Here is a 17,897-nt window from a genome sequence, read left to right as displayed (position 1 = left end):
GGACCAAACCCGGTATCAAATTGTTTTTTTAAATATCTTCAAAGAAGAAAACTGTCAAAAGTGTAAAGGAATGCTGTTTCAAGTCCTATCAATGAATGCATTAAATAGTTTGCTCATAAGATTGTTCTTGACTCCTCAGTTCTGTAAGGAAATATGCACCTCTGGTTTATATGCTTGCATTCAACAATTCAATATTTTGTAGTGATTGATAGTCTTCACTCCAGAGAACCTGATGGCTAAACAAAGTTTACCCCTCAGATACCTGTAGATGATTGAAAACAGGCCTAGACCTTCCAGTCTTGATAGATATAATTTATCTCTACAAGCAATGATACACCTTGTAAATTTTCATAAATACCTTCAAAAACAAGTAGATCATCAAACTAATTTTTTTTGAAAATCTAGAAGAAGATTTTAAACCAAGAGTTTCTAAAAATGCTGGATTCTAACCAGTTAAACGGGAGCAGTAACCTAATGGTGTAGTACAAATTTAGATAAAAATAAAAAGCATTATGGAGACACTCTTTGAAACTAAGCAATTGTGCTGCACCTGGTTCAGTTTATCATGTACTCTTTAATGGAAGAAATTGTGTACTGAACATTCTAGTCATCTCTTATACATTGTAAAGGTCAGTATTAGAATTTAATGCTCACAGGTTAAAATTTGTCAAGTACAAACTTTCATAGCAGTTATCAGTTCTGATAGCAAATCATATTCATCTTTTCCTGTGTATTGCAGTTAGCAAGAGATGAATGGAAAGACATTTATTACTCTTTTTGTCTAGTTATTGAGAACAAGGGTTGGAGATACGCCCCATGAAGATAATAGAGCGGATTCTGCTCTCCAGGATTAGCAGAATAAAGGATCTGTTGGCATTGAAGATTTCACGGTTAATGTTGAGAGACCGACCTGTAAATATCAGTGCTGTCACTGCAGCTGCTTCACTCCCTTCTTCATTTACCTGTCAACATACAAGGAATACATTTATCTATTCGTGTACTCATTTATTTATTTTTATTTAAGTAGGTAGGTGGAAAGATTCAAATAGCGTCTTAAAAACAGCTTGGATATGCAACATGATGCAAACTACAGATATTTTGAGCATACCATTGCACACATTTAGATATGGCTTCACAATCAGATCTCTATGTATAATATTTCAGTGTTATAAACTAGGAAAATCCATGAAGTAATTGCATATTTAAGATGCTTGCCAGTCTGGAATTTGTTGCATCATTCACATTAAGAGAAAAACATTTCAGTGTGCAAATTCTAAATAGTGCAAAAGATCACAGGTATTATATGCATCAGTGAATTTTATTTTGTAGCTGTGCATCTTATGAGATGATGTATGGATATTTATAACAGTCAAAAGATTTGCATAAATAAAATATAAACATCTATTACACCAGGTGAAATATTGTAGAGAGAAGCAGATGTACAATTTCAATGGTATGGATTGCAAACTCAAAGCCCACTGGGGCAATTTAACAATTTGCTAACACTGGCTCAAAAATTCTATTCTTCAACCATTTGTCTATGGACTTCTTAAAAAAGCATTGTACTCTTAGCACTTCTTACATACACAGGAAAGTTATGCCACAGTCTATCAGCCCTGAAGTGAAAGAAAAAGCTCTGATGTAGTGAGCTAGATTGGGATAAATATACCAGTAAGCTGCTGTTTCTTGTAGCATTATTATGTTTTAGAAACTAATAACTAATGTTGCAGCTAAAGTATCATTCATAAAACGATCATAGGTCAGAATTCGATAATGTCATAATAACCTGCACCAAATGGAGAACAATGAAAAAGATTCCTATCTATACGAATGGTATCTAATCTAATTGTTTTGTCAACATTTTTTGCACATGGTTAAGTTTCTTCCAATGGGATTATTTAAAAGACCCAGAATATTCTATGATATGTGTTAATGTAAATTTATATACTGGAAGCAAAGTCTCTTCACCTCTTCCTGGAAATCCCTGCATGCCATACGTATACCATAAGCAGTAATATATATATAATTTGAAAACAGCACTTGCCAATATTGTGGTAGGCAGCATGTACAAAATATATACTTTAATATGTTGATGTCTATTGCACATAAGATATCTCTTTGGAATCTGAGTCACTTGTTCTTCATCAAGATCCAAGGCAAACTATTCATCAGATTCATCAGACATGGCAAACTGTATAACAATCTGTAAACTTTTAAAACTAGACTCGACCACTCATACTGAATAACATACAACAGACAGACTGTTAAAACTAGTACCTGTAAAGATGGCAGCCATGTTGCTTCTTCACTTCCCTGTGTGGCTCCTCCAGTACTGAGGCCACTAATTGAACCTAAGTTGCCTGAGTTGCAGTAAAATCTACGTACCCCTACATCACAGAGCTAAGCCAGACTAGATAATTTCAATTGAATTATGTCTGTAGGCTGAAAACTTTAACTTTGACCAATAGTTTATATACATAATTTTGAAATATAGTTAAGGTATATTTTATCTTAAGATTATTTTAGCATTTTTAATCAACTGCATACTCTTCAACATATTAAGATCTGCTTAGTTTATAATGTAGCTTATCTCAGAGTTTAGTTTGTTGATTTACAACTGTTTAGAATTGTTAGTTTGGAGTTTATTCTGTATATTTTATACAACAGATTAATAACATTTGGCAAGATGAGACACGATATCCAAGCTTTTCATTATCTTGGGGTAGACACATATGCAAGTACAACACATCAGTTCTGCAGAGTGGCTGGCAAATAAATTAGACATCTTTTAAAGAAAAGACTTGCGACTGCAGATGACATTTGCAAAAAGCCTTTGAAGCTGCAATCACATATCATTTAAAAGTAGTAGTATGACTGATTTCTATTAAACAGCAATGGCCTTACATCACAGGTACTTGCACTCAAAAACAAATCACCTCCTCTACATCTAATTCAGTAATACCACCACTCCTGTAACCTGCAGTAATCTTACAATGAACTGATCAAGACAAACAGAAAGAACACATCCTGGGGCGATGCAATTTTTGATAATTATGTTGGTCAGTTCTGGGGTGATGCAGTTTTTTATAATTATCCTGGTCAGTTATGAAATAAATTATCTTCTGCCATTAACAATATCACAAAGTTTACAAACTTTTAAAAAATTGCTACACAGTTTTCTTGCTAAGTGAAATGTATCTGATAACTAACCATTAGCTTATTTCTGGATTGCACACCTCATTCCAATGATTACACTACCTAACATGCTAAAATGAGACACATTTCTATATATGTAAATAACACAGAACTCCTACAGCAGCATCACTGTATATGGGAAACGCTATGAAGTCAGCATTACAGTGTTTATCGTGTTTATTCTTCCACATATTATGTATAGACAGTCTTTTTTTCACCCCAGTTAAACTGCATAATATAAGCAATTCTATTCTATATCTTCAGATGGTACTTGCAAATAAATATTAACTGAGCTATGTTCCACCTTTCGCTGCTTGGACTCTGCAAAATGTTACCTTAGGTTATCAAAATAATACAAGCTTTCCTTTAAAATGTCATACTGCATTTATTTGTGCTAACCTAGGAGCTTTTTCCCTCAGGACACTACTGAAAATTGGACACAGCCCAGTGAGCCATGTAATAATCAAACATTAAAACTTGTCACATGTGCTATCTCGACTGCTTTCCATTAAGCCACAGAATAAACATGTCTTGCTATTTGCTGGGGCTGCTTCAACATTTCAGTTACATTTGATTGTTACAATTATTTACTTCTCTTATAATACAGTATTTTGTCTAAAAAAACAGGCTACTTACTGTGTAACACTGTTAGTCATACTTTTGTTTTTCTCTTACTGTCATTATCATCAATTTCTGAACTGCTTGTCCTGGTGAGGATTTAATGTTAGCAATCTGAGCAGGGTAGACCAGACTTTCCTATCCCAGGAAATGCACTCTAGCTCATGCTGTGGGATTCCTATATGATTCCATTTAGGTTGACAGATATAATTCTTTCATTGTATCCTAGGTCTGCACTGGGGCCTCCTCCAGTGAGCTGTGTGTATGGTATTCTTCCTGTGGGAGGTGCCCAGGAGGAATTATCATAAAGTACCTACACAACCTCAGCTGATATGACTCAGTGACTACTCCCTGAGATCCTTCTAGATAGCCAAGCCCTACACACTGTAATGACAAGCAAGACCAACACTCTTGCAGAAAAAAAATGACTTTTTGCTATGATGTCATCTTTTTTGTCACCAAAGCTCATATTATGATGATGTGCACTGACCAGTAAACTGTCACCTTCATCCCATTACTCAGTTGTAGTTTTTCAACTGAGGCTGGTACAATACCTGACATACTGCTGCCAATGCATCAGTGCACTGGTCAATCTTCTAGTCTGATCCATTGTCAGTTGGGAACAGCTGTTTAAACTCCCCCACCAGAGCTAGCTGGTTCCACCATCAAGAAACAGTAATCCAGTCTTTACTGGAAAACTATGATGACTTTTAATTTGAAAATTCTGATTTTCTTCCTCTGTATATGCTAGATCTCACAGAAACTTAAGGCTAAAAGACATCAACTACAACAATAAAGATCCAGTCCTCACTTTCTCAACTGGATTCATTTCAGACCTTGACTGCATCCATTAATCTATTAAACAGAAATGTAAACTAGACACACTGCTAGTAAAGCTCTATGCCTACTGTGAATATATCTGAGTAAAGGCAAGAGTGAAGATGCACTTTCAGATTCAGGGATCAAACTGTATGAATTAGCAGTCTTTGGATTGTGTACCATTGAAGCATTTCTCATAACAGATTCCAAGCCGCAATGTCAATGTGCTTTCTGTTAAGTCCTCAAAACATACATTATACCACCAATAGATATGCAGAGACAATCATGGACTACTTTCAGTCATGACCCAAAAAGGGCAGAGTAAATGCAACATATATGAACATTTGTGAGTAGCCAATCACGCACACATACACTCACACATTTGTTGTGTAAGTGCACTAGCATCACCATTAAGTACCCTTTTCAATCATAGTCTAACAACAGGCTTTGTTCCTGTGGAATGGAGAACAGCAACAGTTATTCCCCTCCACAAAGTTGGCTTAGCAACAGACCCGGGGAATTAGACCCATAAGCCTGACCAGCCTCATCTGCAATGCCATGGAACGTTTCATTATGGACCTCATTAATAAAGACATAGGTGACCTCAAACCTGGATCCTACCCAATTTGGCTTTATCAAGGGCAGATCCTGCCTGTTAAATCTGGATGATTTTTTTCAAAAATGTGACCAGAGCCATTAATGAGGGCAAATATGTGCACACAGCATACCTCAACTTGGCAAAGGCTTTCGACACAATCCCACACTCAGGCATTACCAATAAAATTAACAAACTGAATGTAAACCCCTTCATTGTAAGATGGCTTGCCAACTGACTCACAAACCTGACACACACTATCAAAGTGGGTAACTCCACATCAACTAACAGACCTGTTATCAGTGGGGTGCCACAGGGGTCAGTGCTGGGTCGGCTTCTCAGAAGTTCAGGTCAAAACTAAGAGACTGTGGCTCACTAATTGAATCTCCAAATGTTGTCTGTATACCCCAGGAGGGTCTTACGCAAACCGACTGCTGGTGTCTTTTTCATGGTCCCAAACTGAATGCGAAGAAATGCGTCATTATTCTGTTCAGTGCAAACAATGCCCCTTTACTCTATCAAAATCAACAACAATACCTTAAGTACCCATGAAGTGGTAAGGGACCTGGGATCACAAGTTGACTGCGACCTTAACTTCGACCACCATGTGTCAGCTGTAGTAAGGAAGGCTTTCTATGTAAGCACTTTTGATTAGTAAAAGCATCACCTCAAGAGCAAAAGAGGTTATAACCCCTCTTTACTCTGCACTAATCTGGCCCATAATTGAGTATAATGCCACATTTGGCATGTACCATACAAAGCATCTGCAGCAATTGGAGAGACCACAGAGGTTTCTAACAAAGAACATCAAGGGACTCCAGCATGTGCCATACACAGACTGAATAAAGTCCCTGTCACTATACTCTGTATCATACAGACTTCTTAAGAGAGACTTATGCCTGGCTTACAGAGCAATCACAGACCTAAACTTAATGAACCTGCTGCATATCCATAAATCAAATGGGACTAGGGCTACCCAATCCAGGGACCTAAATTTGGCCTGTTTTAAATAGGACATGCTGACGTGACAGATTTATCTCCCAGTAACTGCTACATCTTTGGAATAGGCTACCTATTCATGTGAAACAGAGCACCTCTATGACACTGTTCAAGGGGAACCTGGATGAGTGGATGGGGCACTATAAATTCTTACTGGGAAAAGTACTCACAACCATCCTGGACATGGCAGCCATTACTAAGTGCAATCTTGGGTATTAACTAACATTTCTATGGGACCCAGGCTTGAAATGACCTCCTGGTCAATAGTTTAGTATTCTGTTATAATCCTGTGCATGTGGCATATCTGGTAGTTACACACACACACACACACACACACACACACACACACACACACACACACACACACACACACACACTCTCTCTCTCTCTCTGTCTCGCACATATATAGTGCATTTCTATATAATTATATCAGCTTCCAAAAAAATAAAAATGTGTTATTTACAGTTCTGGAAGTCATCTTTTTAAATGTTGATATATAAGGTTGCATTCCTGATACAACCTATACTCCATCTGGCACAGATATCAGCATGCTTAGTAACAATCTAATGAAATCTCAGGGGGATGTACTTTCCAATAGGTCAGGATGGGAGTCCTGAGGTGACATCCATGAATCATTTTCATTTGCCAAAACCATTACAGCAGTGTTTTGCAGAGAGGTGGGAAATGCCTCATAGTTGACTGGTATGTTTTGTGGATGTGGGTGGTTGTGTGGCTTTGGAGGAGTGGAAGTGTGCCTTTGTAAGTGTGGTGAGAATGTTATACATTGTCAAAAGGAGGGATTAAGAGTAAAGTTGTTTGAGTGCCCTGTTTGGAGTATGGTGTCAGCTGCTGGTACTGTTTCAATACGTGTGTCATGAAATATATACATACCTGTTTGATTTGGGGAAGTTGCAGTGAAGAACAGATGAGTGTTGGATCGCTTATCAGTGTACCCCACAAGTGCCCCTAATTTTGGCTTATACTTTTGCTCTGACATTACACTCAATAATGCTTATTTAAAAAAGGTCTCGGATTCTTATGAACAAATAACAACATTCATTGCAATTAGCAACTTCTTTTTTGTTCAGTAAATGAATGCTAATTCATCTAGTCTTATTTTGTGAGCTTACTAAATCAGTAGTATTGCTATTTTCAAAGTATCTGATTTGTAAGCTTTCTCTATAAGTCAGTTTCTGAGTGGATGAAAGATATACTACAGGTATACAATTAAGACAAGCTATATAAAGCAATAGAAACAGAAAGTATTATGTCACATCAGAAGCTTGGGAGGTCATTGTTAAGAAGAAACCAAGAACTGTTTCATTGTTCTGTAAAGCTTGGCATTAAATACCATAGTTTAGGTTATGCTATAACAGAATAGCTATTTAAAGATAACCAAGTGGGCAGCCAGCATGCAATTCAAATTGAATATTTTACTTTGCATATTTTTAGAAATGGATATATTAGCACAAACTCTGGACTGATGTGTGTACTTTTTTTATAGAAATAATTCCTGGGAAATGCTATTCAGAAGTTCATAGGTTCATAGGTTCATACTAGGCTATCTTCCCTATGGCATTTATAAGCCTAGCCAGAGTGTGTTTGGCTTTCGCCACCCATTTTAAATTAATTTTGCTATGCCCTTTTTCGAGGTTAGTATACTGTGCCTCTGTCTAACAGTGACACAGAAGTGATACCCGGGGTAAACCTACGATCTCCCATCCACTCATCAAGATTTCTCTTGAAGAGAGTCAATGAGGGACTCTGCCTAACCTGGACTGGGATTTTATTCCAGAGAGAAGTGAAGAGACATATGATGTTTTATGCAGTGGCAATATCATAGGCTATGAAGGACTACTGAGGTGTACTTATTGCTAATTGATATGAGGGAACAGTTTTAGTGGCACAACAGGCTGTGATTTGTTTGTCTATTATAATGCACAGTTGACTAATTAGGTGATTGTAGCCAAGCTGGAAATGTCAGACTGTAACTCATTGAAGGAGGGGAGATGGGAGGAGTAAATTGGCCAGGAACTGAAACTTGCAAAACTGTTCTTTGTAAAAGTCTTTTTTATCTCAGTAATGTGACAGTTTTACAAGCTGCTTTCAGAGTGTGTAGTACAGCAGAAGAACATTTGTAAAACTCAGTGCAGACTGGTCAATGACACAGGATCTGCAGACTCTTAAACTAGGCAGTTTTTTTCAGGTATTCCTTTCTAAGTGAATGTAAGTGTAGTCTGAGAATGAATGGCCGGTCTACTTTTTATCAGTCTGCTCTCATAGTGCATTATGGGACAAACTTATCTTTGCAAAATAATTAGGATGTCTGCTCCCATGAGCCAGACAAGAATAAAAAATAAATAAAATAAAATTAGGAATGAGTACTTATTTTGCTGCAGGAAGATTTGGGAGGTGCAATAATTCAAGGCAAGATAAAAATTTTTTTTTTTCATCCTTTCTCTGTAGAAGTCCTTATCTATATCTGCTGTTTTTAATGATTTTAGGCATCTAGTTTTGTTTCCATAACAATTGAGTGCTAAACCAGTCATTTTACATTAAGAGGGTCAAAGTCTGCACTCATGTGACAGGAAAGGGCTGATTTCACCTATGATGGCTGTGACCACGCGAAAGCGCTTACCCTTCAATTATATTTCACCTATCTTAGCTGGAAATAGCTGGTGGAGAAATTATTGTGTGCTTACCTGATTGGACTTTGGACATACCTAGTTTAAAACTTACATTTTTCTGCTTGTATATAAGTCTTGCTGTTGTGAAAATCTTGGCTCAAGTTATCCAGAGTGACTTTGCATTAGTGTAGTACCTTGCACCCAGTTCTGCTCAGAAGTGGGCATGTTTGTAATGATTAACAGGGGAAACAGGCGTGAATAAGGTTAATGGCTGACAGGAATGCAGATTGAACAGCACTCGTTCCAAGTTTCATTAATTAACTGCCTTAAGGGATGAACTCCTACTTTGTTGTTTCTTTAGAAACTCACTAGACGCATCAGTAATAAGTTTGTAGTACTTGCACTAGCAATTGCAAAAGAGATTAAATTGTATATTCTAGTTCACAGAGAGAGAGAAGGATGCAGACGTTTAGGCTATGACATAAGTGTGCTACCAACATGTGATGACACCAGAAGCCCCCTTAGTTTACATCTGCACATTTGTGGAGGTAGATGTTACATCAGTCCGGAGTACAATAAGATGGTGCAAAAGCTGGTCAAAAAAGGAAACATAGGATGTTGGGCTGGGGAGCAATGTGACAGGAGAGTCAAGTAATCAGTAGGATATTTCAAAGGGCCTAGTTGCAGAATACAGATTGGTCTTCCACTGGCAAAACCTTGTGCTTTTACATAAGGGACTGAGATCTTTGCAATATAGTTTAATTCAAGTCACAGCTGTTGCCTGCCAATCTATTTGTTTGTATTACATATACCTAAAGAACAATATAAACCCTGTTTCTTCCTTATTTATGCTGTATGTGCAATCGCTGCTCCTGCTCATACAAATTTCTGTCACCATCCTATCCTTCCCCGCCAATGCACAAAACACTGACATATGTCATTACAAAGTGTAATCCACCATCTTTTCTCCGTAAACTGTCAGTTTTAGGAGGCATTAGGAAGAAAAAAGAAAAATGTTGAGCCAAAAATCAGGGACAATTAAGAGGTATGTGTACATATATTATGCTGTCCTTGCAAAATAAATAAATAAATAAATAAATAAATAAACATGCAACTACAGAATGTCCTGCATATGACCTAAGAAATCTCACAATCTAATTTTGCTTCAGGATATTGTCACATTGACCCTGAGTAGTTATATAAGGAAAGGTTTTAGTAAGGTTTGAGTTTGTATACTTGTACTGAGCGCACTACAGTTATCAGTGTTATTTCCCTATCTTTGTAATCGCACTTGTTTATTTCCTTACTTAACTGCTGTATGACTTGTAACAGTTGCACTGTGTGATTGCAGGGCAGATATATGAAATTTAGTTACCAGTAACGGACGTTAAGGCCATCATCACTTGCTACTGTGAATCCTGAGAGGTACTTCACTAATACAAAGCCTCCAGAGCTACTTATTGCTTGGCAATGACATCAGAGAGTTTGAGAGATTTTGCTTGCATCTAAAGCCATCCTTGGCAAGAAAAACAAAATTAAGCAGTATTTTGCACTTATACTTAACAGTTTTCATTGCATTGATTGGCCTGTGGGCATGCCTTTTTCTGCCTGTATATAAGCTTCACTGCTGTGTGTGCAGCATTGTTTAGTGGTGCTGTGTATATATGCAGTCACTAGAAGTTATACTTTCCCTATAGAAACTACCTCTGAAATTTTCCACAGTCCCACACTGCTCAATGAACAACTGGTTTGCATGCTGAACAGCATCCCCAGATAGGTTAGATTACACTATGTAAGTACCCATCCCTCAACCAGTTACAAATACCCTCATTCTTTTCCCTTGTAAAGCACATATTAAGGACCTGCCACTATGGATAGGCACTTTTCTGCTGTCTCTGTAATACCTCTCAACTGCACAGATTTTTGCAGAATGTCCAGATTTGTGCCTCAAATTTTTGGTGCGTTTCATAAAATTGTGGTTTTCTGGCAAATTTGTGGCAAATCAGTAAAGACTGAAGTTAGAAAATAATTCCAGACATTTGAGTTTCAGACTTCAAACTCTTCAGAAAATTCATGCTAATGGAAAACCTGTTATTTTGTCAACTTTCTAAGTTTGTAAGAGCAGTATTGTCACATTTTTATGTATGGCTTTTTTCCAGATTTCAGAGGTTGAGAGGTATGGATGGGCAGGCAGAGGCAATGTAGCAATTGCCTTATGTACACTATCAACCATTTAATTCTGAAACAGATGAATACAATATGTGAGAGATGTAGCAATACAATGTCACTGGAAGCAAGAATCTCACATGCAGATGCAAAAAAATGCCAGACAGGTTTGCAGCGACTCACATACAACACTCACCATACTTATAAATTACCAGACACATAGACCCACATATGCAGAGGTGCTCATATGTAACTTACCCAAACTTCAAAGACCTCTCAGACACAGTCCTCAGAATCTATGCATATACACTAAAATGACAACTCCCACCAAAACCCATAAAACAACACCTCATTGTGTTTCATCTACCAAACCCATAAGGTGTAACATGAAACAACCCAATATTTTTGGTCATAGCAGACTCCATTGTGAGACACACTGATGTCCCTCTCACCAGGTGGGATAAGGAGAAGGTTACAGTTGTCTGTTAGGAGCCAGGATTCACCAAATCACTCAAGCACACAGGTCACAAAAGTCTAAGTACTAGTATGGTTCATGTGAGTGTAAATGGCCTGAGATGTACCTTCTTGAACTATATGAAGTGAAGTAATTGAACTTGAAGAATATGAGTCACAGACAGGTATGAGCCTATCATTGAACAGCATTCTATTGTCTCCAAGGATGATGCCATGATATCAACAGAAAATTATTTACTTTAATAATCATCTTAGCTACTGGTATCAGTCCAAAGAGGTCCAATATTTGTCAGCCTGGGAGAATATGACTGACAGCCTATTCTGCTTTGCCAGGAATGGCCTTCACCTGTCATCACTAGGCTTTTGGAAATTAGCCAAAACATCCAAACCTATAGTGCCTTTTGTAGGCATTGCCAAACAGACAAACCTTCTTATATAGAAAAATATACTCAGGAAAAGCTGAAGTTATTACTGCTCAATGCTACTAGTCTTAACAAGAAACTACATTTCTGGATGCTCCTTACCCTGGAGAATGCTGACATCTGTGCAGTCACTGAAACATGGTTCAAAGCCACAGAAAGTACCCCAACAGTGCAAGGCTATAATGGCTTCCACACATGTTGATTACCCACTGCACAGGAAAGGACGAAAGGTTGAGGTGTAGCTACATAAATGATAAGCACACCTCAAGACTGGTCAGATGATATGATGTGCTTGAGCTATACTCCATGCCCAACTAACCATAGGAAAATCCATTACCATATCCTTGCTAGCTATAGGTCCCCCACCATGAACCAGGAAACCCATACATTATACCTGAATTTACTACAATCACTTACCATTCAACCCAATGCCATACTCATGGGTGATTTCAACTACTCCTCCAATAAATGGGAAGCATGCATAACCACTAACATGCAGGCTGAAAGATTTCTAGACTTGGTCAATTCAAATCCCTGGAGCTGCTAGTCTGCACTCCGACTAGGGGCACAAATATTCTAGACCTGGTACTCACAAGTATGGGTAAGGTTTGCACCCCCCCCCCCAAGTGTGATGTCCTCAATGGAGAGGTCAGATCACAAAGTGTTTTTCTTGAAATAAATATAAACTGGAATTCCCACCCTACCCAAAAACCTTTAAGAACTTTTCTAAAGTAAACTGCCTCTTATTAAGTGACAGCATAGCTAGTTTCCAAACTCCCCTATAAGCAAAAAACACATAAGCCTATGGAGAGGCATACACAAAAGCCCTGTACAGCCATATAAACAACTGCATAAAAATGGCAGTGCCATACTGAAATCAGCCTAGGACAAACTATAAAAACAAGCCACCCTGTTGTTCCTCTTGGTATAAATAGGTTGTAAAACAAAATAGAAAGACAATCCTGTCTAGAAGTCCAAGAGAACATGCACAACAGAGTAAAAACTCCCTGATTAGTCCAAACAAGCAAATCAGGGGACTAGTCAAGGCTTTAAAAGCAAATTTTGAGGCAAAAATGGCCTCCCAAGCTAAGATAATCAAAAGGCATTTTCAGTTATGTCTGCAGTCTTAAGGGCAACACCCAACTATGTGCAGAATTAGTTGTGGACGGCATCACTTACACTCAGCCAGTAGTTACAGCAAATCTGCTGGGCAATAAATTCAGCTAAATTTCAGCTCTCCATTACCTTCGGTTACCCCCCAAAAATACCATACACCATTCCTCTACCAGTTATCACCAAAGTACAGGTCACCACTTCCCTCTCTGAAGCTAAAAACATAGCTTCAATGGGTCCTGGCAACATCCCAGGATACCTGTTGAATAGCTTGAAACAGAACTTGTGTATTTAAATACAGCCCCCAGACTGGCTTTGTCCCTGTGGAGTGGAGGACAGTAACAGCTATCCATTTGCATGAAAGGGGAATCATCAACATACCCAGGAAATTAAAGTTTGACTAGTCCTATATGCAAGGCCATGGAAAGAATTCCCATGGACCTGATAAATAATGACACAGGAAACTTCCAAATACTAGACCCAGCCCAGTTTGGTTTTGTCAAGGGCAGGTCATGCCTGCTCAGTCTGGTGGACTTTTATTGAGAAAGTCACTAGGGCCATGGATGAGGGTAAAACAGTGAATAACTTGACCTGGCTTCCCCACTTGGGTATTATAGATAAACTGACAAAATTGGGCATACATCTCTTAGTCACCAGTTGCATAGCCAAATGGCTCATGGACAGGACACATTACCATTACAGATAGATGTAAGTTTTCATATCGTAGGGGACAAACACTGAGGTCTCATTTTAATCATTACAAATTGAAGGGTGGAAATCACTCTTTGGAACAACTAACGATTACAGGGGACATGTTGGCTGGGTCATTTTCTTGTGGATACTGCTCCTTTTGTAGATACATGCCAAAATCCAAGGATTTTTCTAGCAAAAATACACAAATGGTCCACAGGATTAAACATTTTGCAAATTGCAGAACAGACTGGGTGGTCTGTTTGCTCCTGTTCATCCTTTTATGTTGGGCAAACATCTAGACCGTTTAGAATAAGAATGTCTGAACATCTAAGTGATATTCGAAATAAACAAATGACCAATGCTCTTTACAAACATGTATGTGATCACCAATCAGCAATATTTCATTTTTGTATTATTGACAAGATAGTGGGTGACAGACTGAACAAGTTAGAGTGGCACAGTATTTTGAATGATAAAGAAAAGATGTGGATTATTAGGCTGGCAGCTCTTTTTTTCCCTGGTCTTAATGACCACTTATAATTGGTATAATAAGAGTAAAAAATCACAAATTAGACCATTCATATACTAAAGAGGCGTTTTCAGTTTTTGTTATTAATGTTCTTGATATTACTGTCTCTTTAATTACTTGATTGGGACGTAGTGCTGGATGTATATAAAGACTGTTACATAATCAAAATGGTATTCACTGATGAAGGCAAAACTTATTTTGCAATAAACTTAGGTATCACTCTTGGTGCTGGCCTCCTTTTTTTGGATTTGATGCTTGCTTTTTGGCCGGTTGCACCTGTCTTACGTGCGGAGTTCATTGGGGTTTGGTGATCTATGCCTAACCTACAAGGCACTTGAAAATCCAGCCCTGACAGAACTGTTACTCATCCACAAGACAAACTATACAAGGGTCACCTGATCTAGGGATCTAAACCTGTTATGTGACAAGAACAAAACATGCTGGAGGGACAAATGTGTTTCAAAGATTACCCCTTCTCTGGAACAAGCTTCCGATTCACATAAAGTAGAGCCCTTCCCTGACCCCCTTCAAACGCAGTTTGGATCAATGGATGGGAAATCATGAATTCACTCCAGGGGTGGCATCCAGGTCTCACATGGACAGGGACAGTCTATAAAATACACAAAGGCATAGTCACAAACCTAAGTCATCCTCTAGCCTTTAGGGATCAAATATTTGGTAAAATTCAGATAATAATAGCTAGGCTTGTAAAGGCCCTTAAGCCCTTGGCCTAGTAATTCCCTATGAACATTTGTGATATATGCCTTTGGAGAAGGGAAACAAGCAGGATTTGGAAAGGAAAGGATGAGAATAAGGATGGTGCTCTGGATTTGTTGCACATCAGTGACAAAAAATATAAATATTGCTTTTCATTCATTCGTTTAGTTTCAGATACATACTTTATTTAATTCAGGGTCATAAGGGAGCTGGGTCCTCTTCAAAACTCAACACTGATAAGTCAGAGAACCACTTGCATTCTCCACGAGCATGGTATAGATTATATTAGGAATTGTTTAAGGAAGGAAGGAAGGATCATTTAGTCATGAAGATATTTGTTTAGTTTATAGTATTTTTGATATATTGTTAGCTAATAATTTTTACCTGTTTAATAAGAGAATTTATAAGCAGATTAGAGGAGTGGCTATGGGGTCAGCAGCAACCCCGGTGTTTGCTAATCTTATATTAGGATGGTGGAAACAAGCAGTTTTAGAACCTATGATAAAATCATATAATATTGTGTTTTATTATAGGTTTGTAGATGATTTGTTTTTTATTGTGGAAGGAAACAAAGAGACAGTTACTGCTTTTTTAAATGAGTTAAATACTTAGTCTGATTTTTTACAATTTATATTGGGAGACTTAGGGGTACAAGTGAATTTCTTAGATGTTTGTACTTACTGGAACATTTTGGAAAGTAAATTTGGTAGTAATATTTATAGGAAAGATACCTTTATCAACCACTATCTTCATTTCAATAGTAACCATCCATCTTTTATCAAGAAAAACATCCCTAGAGGACAATTTATAAGGGCCTCAAGAATGATTATTAATGATTTTGATTTTGAAAAGGAAGTTGAATTTATAATATTGATGTTTGAAGATAGAGGTTATAATAAGGAATATTAAACAAAGGTGGCATTAGAAGTAAAATCAAAAAGATATTTTTATTTTACACCAATTTTGACAAGTTCCATGACAAACACAGGTAGATGATCAAGGACTACAGATTTTTCCATTGCTTGTTGTTTAGATATGATGGTGGATAATAATGATATTTGTTGCATCAAGAAAAACTGGAGAATTATAATTTCCTACTACCTCTTGTACAATATTCTTATCATATTTTGCAGGAAGATTAACAATCACACTTTTTATGTATACTTTAAATATTACTGTGGATATCCTTGTTCTTCTCATATCATATTTCCTGTCAACGTCATCATATCAATGTGAATTACCCTTGAATACATTTATCTGTTTGAATACAACTTTGCCTTGACTGCATCTAGTAGATTGTCTGACATACCTTGCCAATGTAAATACGTAAAATAACTATGAGTGTAAGCTGTATATTGCTCCTTTTCATGTTTACTATCACATCTGTACATTTTATATCTTCTGAACAATGGCTAAAATTGGTTGAAAAAGGATTAGTCCAGTACTTTATTTTAATAAACTTAATAAATAAATAAAACTCAACTTAGCATTCACTTCTTCCTTATGCCATTTCTTATACTCCCTAAATACTGTGTTTTCTTAACATTTAATTTTACCTGTGTGTTTCACATACAAACTAGAGCAGTTCATTCATTCTTTTTAATTTGTGTACTTGTTTCCTACAACAATAGTCTACTTCTTTGATAACTGCTTTTAAATACTGTGTTTGTTTTCATGTCTGCTTCCACTACATTATTCTGTTTTATTAAAATCTTCCCCACTGTAGATCAAAGCTATCACTTTTCTTTGGCTGGGCTTTACTGGACTTTACACCTCTGTAGTATTTTATTTTGTGAATATTATCTTTGTCATCATGTATGACTAAGCCATTTATGGTGTTTGGTCCATTATATACAAAATGTTTGAGTGCCAGTTGATCAAATTTAAGCTGTCCAAAAATCTGCCAAAACAATGGTGAGTCAGCAGACCTACATCTCAAACACTGTGATTCTATATTAAAAAGACAACAGATTGGTAAGTTATTTATTTACTTTTTTCGCAGGGTAAATGGAGACTTGTTTACTACCTATATGTAGTTCCTAGTTTCATAGTTCCTCATATGGAGAGATAGATAGATAGATAGATAGATAGATAGACAGATAGATAGACAGATAGATAGACAGACAGACAGAGGGTGCAGCTCTTTCCCTCTATCTGTCTGTGATAATAATCAAACAGTTTGACTTGTTCTTCTACTTGATCACAACTATTTACTGTTCAACATTTTCTTTCTAGCAAATAAATGACACCTCAGCTGTGATATCATAGTGTCAAATCTTTACTGAGAAAATATCTCAGATATGTAAAATTCATTCAATACATTTCCAGACTATCTTCCTAGTCACTCACCATGTATTTTTTCCACAGCTTACTCATTTAATTTGTCACTATGCTTTCACTACTCCTCTCACTTTCACACTGAAATAATCTATCACAAAATCTGCTAAGTGCACCATAGCTTCTTAAAACTGTACACTTAGCACTGACTCTGAAGCATAAATCCAGTTTCTAAATATACTTGTCAAAGAATGTTTTCCAGATTTACCATGGAATATTCCTAGACTATAATATTAAAAGTATCTGGTAACCTTTAACAGTATCTGGTCACAGTGTGATAACTTTTGCCAAGTATTTTAATGTTTCATAAAGAAAAGGCATTAATGTTATACGTTCCAAATGCTTACCTGTCAAGTAGAGCTGTGCAGACCTCTAGAAGTTCTAGTTCTTTAGTGATACCGGAAGAATGGGTTCAGTTAAACTACTCCTACCTCTTCTTAAACACCAAGTTTATTTGAGGTTGCTGGCTTGAAAATGAGCACTATACTAATCAAAACAGACGTAATCAGGATTTGAATCAGGCTTGCTCCATTTCATACCAAGAAAGGAAACATTATATATGTTAAAGAGTATAGTTAAATGTATGCTAAAAG

General features: G+C 37.1%; 1 protein-coding gene across 1 annotated transcript in view; it reads right to left on the bottom strand.

Moving 5' to 3' along the window:
• Window positions 1–554: 554 nt before the first annotated feature.
• SERPINC1 (serpin family C member 1) overlaps window positions 555–17,897 on the bottom strand; it is a 1,665,396-nt gene continuing 1,648,053 nt past the window's right edge. Inside the window, exon 7 of the mRNA XM_044085991.1 lies at window positions 555–962. Within this exon, the coding sequence (XP_043941926.1) occupies window positions 786–962 (177 nt within the window). The 3' untranslated portion in view covers window positions 555–785. The remainder of the gene's footprint in view (window positions 963–17,897) is intronic.

This window comes from Protopterus annectens, chromosome 10.part0 (assembly GCF_019279795.1).
Source record: "Protopterus annectens isolate FY-2018-M chromosome 10.part0, PAN1.0, whole genome shotgun sequence".
NCBI lineage: Eukaryota > Metazoa > Chordata > Ceratodontiformes > Protopteridae > Protopterus > Protopterus annectens.
This window is presented reverse-complemented; position numbering and strand designations above follow the sequence as displayed.